Consider the following 2958-nt stretch of genomic DNA (forward strand, 5'->3'; position numbering starts at 1 on the left):
AGTTCTACCTATAAACGCCGAGTAGTAATAGATTAGCTAGGGGAATAGGGGCTTAGTAGATTCTTCTAGTAATACGATATAATTTGTTAACAGTTATAGATTAGTTTTAGGATTAGCTATAGAAATTTAAAAAAAAATTAAATTAGAATTTTTTTAAAAGAATTATTACTATTATTAAAATTTTCTAGAAATTTAAAAAATTCTTCGAGTATTCTAGTAAGAAAAAAAATTCTAACTCTTTTTAAAAAAGAGATTCTAAAAAAGACTTATATTAGCGACTATAAGAAGGGTTGTGTTAGTAGGTAGATAGGGTAGTAGTAGATATAGTAGTATTCGATAAGGATCTAGGAGGAGAGGGAGGAAGGTAGGAGAGTTAGCCTAACGCTAAGCGCTAAGACCTGCCTAAGGCATTAAGACCCTAGCTTTACTCGGCCTAGTTATATGCTAATTACGTGTAGCCTCTTTAGCCCTAATAGCGACCTACTATCGTGTAACTAGACCTTTTGTGTAATACTCTGCCTCTCTTTAGGCTCGTAGTTGTGAAGAATTAAGCTACGTAAAGGTAAATAGGGATTATATTACGACCGAGTATACGTAATATACTAGCGCTAAACTAGATATATCCTAGTTTACTTAGCGGAGAGATAATGCAAGAATAGTACAGATAGAAGGTAGAAGGTAGAATGTAGAAGGTAGAAGGTAGAAGGTAGAAGGTAGAAGGTAGAAGGTAGAAGGTAGAAGGTCCATGCAAGCCTACAAAGCGGGGCGCCTGAATGGAGGTAGACAATATTCTACTATGTAAGTGGGTTTCGCTGTCCGATGGCGAGCCAGCCCGTTCGAGTTGCTGCAGAGCATGTCGGAGGGCGCCGCTCAAGCACAAGCACCGGCAAGCATGGCATGACCGATGTTTCTGACTTGAGAACTTGGATCGTTTGTGGGCGCATGCGCGACAAGCGACGACCTGAACAAACGTACCTAGTAGCAGCAATCAACGCGATGAAGTTTCATGGACTCTCGGAGCCTTGGCCTCTCCGCCAATGCCAAGGCTCACCGCCAGATCCTCTGCTTTTTGTTCTATCCTATGGCATAATTGCAGTGGAAGCACTGGATGCAATCAACATCTTTCCTACTGCTGTTGCACAGGAACATCCATTGCTCGCTGCTCTGGCCTGCGCAAACATTCCGAGACATTTGCTCGACTGTCAGGTGAGCGATGAACTCCGCTAACTACTGCAGGTACGGGCGAACACGTCAGACGCAGGCAAGCTTCGAGTCTTCTGGCCATATGAGCGTGCTGCGCTACTACCCTACCTTCCGTACCGTCAACCAAATGCTGGTACCATGGCTCCCGAGCCACTGAGCACTCGTGCTCGACCACCAACCGTCCGGACCGCTGCGTTAGAGGCCTTGAGGGTCAGCTCTGTTGTATGACCAACGAAGTCGGACCAAGCTATCAGGCTCCACTGCCGGCCAGGAGGGGTATAGGACGATGCGCCTTTGGCTCCAGCATTTTGTGACTTTCGTGTTGTCGACTCGCAGCAGCTTGATCTTCGTTGTCATCAACAGGCCAACCAAGCGGCCCTGCCTTTCTTCCACGAGCAATCGAAGTCATGACATCGACGTCATCATCTCTCTCTTCCACGGCGGTGGCAAGTGACAGCTCGAGAGTTCAAGAAGAGGCCCGAGCTGCGGTTCTTGCGTCTCTGGAGTCCGCGGGATCGAACTATGACACTCAATTTCAACGCCGCGCGAAGGACATCCATGCGAACGCCAGCAATATCGCGAAACAAGAAGCCGAGGTGAAGAAACAGGCTGCTACGCTTGCCAAAGAAAGTGCGAAGTGGCAGAAGGAACTCGATCAGGCTACGAAAGGAGTGAAAGAATTTGGGGACGTCCAGAACTGGGCAGAGATGATGGAACGGGACCTGCTTGTCTTGGAAGAGACATTACGACTGGCCGAAGGTGGCGATAGCATCGAAAGTGCCAGCGGTGGGAGTTCGTGGACCATGCATTAAATCGTTGCAGCAGCGCGATCTCGGGAATTGTCGATGCGAAAGATGTCCCGTTTTGAAAGTCCGGCGGGTGTTCGTATGCTGAATGTCAAGACCAGGTCAGGACTGGACCCAATTGATCATCTCCGAGCAAGCGAAAGGTGGCTAGAGAGGTCATTTGACCGATAGCAGCTACGAAATTCTGCATCATCAATGGACGGAACACAGCTAGCCTTGCCAGTGCCAAAAGCCGTAAAATCATGCCGTGAGCATAGCTTGCGATGCTTTGCCTCAATCTAGATTCACCATAGCAAGTTTGTAGGCCTTGAGCGTCGAGCAGCCCGGCATTTTATTCTTGGCGATAAAAGAGATCCCAACAGTCTCCAGCGCTGTGGTTATGCATCATGCATTGTTCCGTTTGTGGCAATCGCCGTCTAACGCAGGTATTGCGCGAGAGATTTAAGTTAGGTGTGCAATCTTGCCACCAAACTTACTAATTATCTTCATCAGGACAGCGGCTGGCTCAGTGAAAGGATCTACTTCCATGCCTCCAATGCAATCCCCGAACTTTGTCATGTGATAATTATTAAGTGTCCTGCGCGGCAGCAGTGGCGATCCATTTTGGTCTCCTGGATGCCGTTCCAGAGATGACTGGCTCAGTAGTAGTGGGCTAAGCTCTGTCTATCATAGTCAGGCCAGGTTGCTGACTCTCCTGCATGACAAGTGAGAAGAAGTATGGGCTTGGCTGAGACTCCACGAGCGCTACAAAACGCTGGATTCATCCTCAAACGAAGCAAAGCAGTGTATCAATAGCTAGTTACTGGCATCTACGCTGTCATGATGCCGGAGCTGTGCAAGGGCAGGAGATGAGTGATGCAGCAACTCTAATAGATGCGGCGCAAGGCCAGCAGGCCCGCTTCATCTCAGACTCAGAGGATCTTGGAGACCTTCGCGATTGAACAGCAGC

General features: G+C 48.1%; 1 protein-coding gene across 1 annotated transcript; it reads left to right on the forward strand.

Annotated features, from left to right (window-relative positions):
- The first annotated feature begins 1541 nt into the window (after positions 1–1541).
- Positions 1542–2326, forward strand: MYCFIDRAFT_209631 (uncharacterized protein). Its single transcript, XM_007922954.1, has one exon. It carries the CDS (start codon positions 1611–1613, stop codon positions 2013–2015), a length of 405 nt encoding a protein of 134 aa, XP_007921145.1. The 5' UTR covers positions 1542–1610; the 3' UTR covers positions 2016–2326.
- Positions 2327–2958: the final 632 nt, after the last annotated feature.

This window comes from Pseudocercospora fijiensis (assembly GCF_000340215.1).
Source record: "Pseudocercospora fijiensis CIRAD86 unplaced genomic scaffold MYCFIscaffold_1, whole genome shotgun sequence".
Classification (NCBI taxonomy): domain Eukaryota; kingdom Fungi; phylum Ascomycota; class Dothideomycetes; order Mycosphaerellales; family Mycosphaerellaceae; genus Pseudocercospora; species Pseudocercospora fijiensis.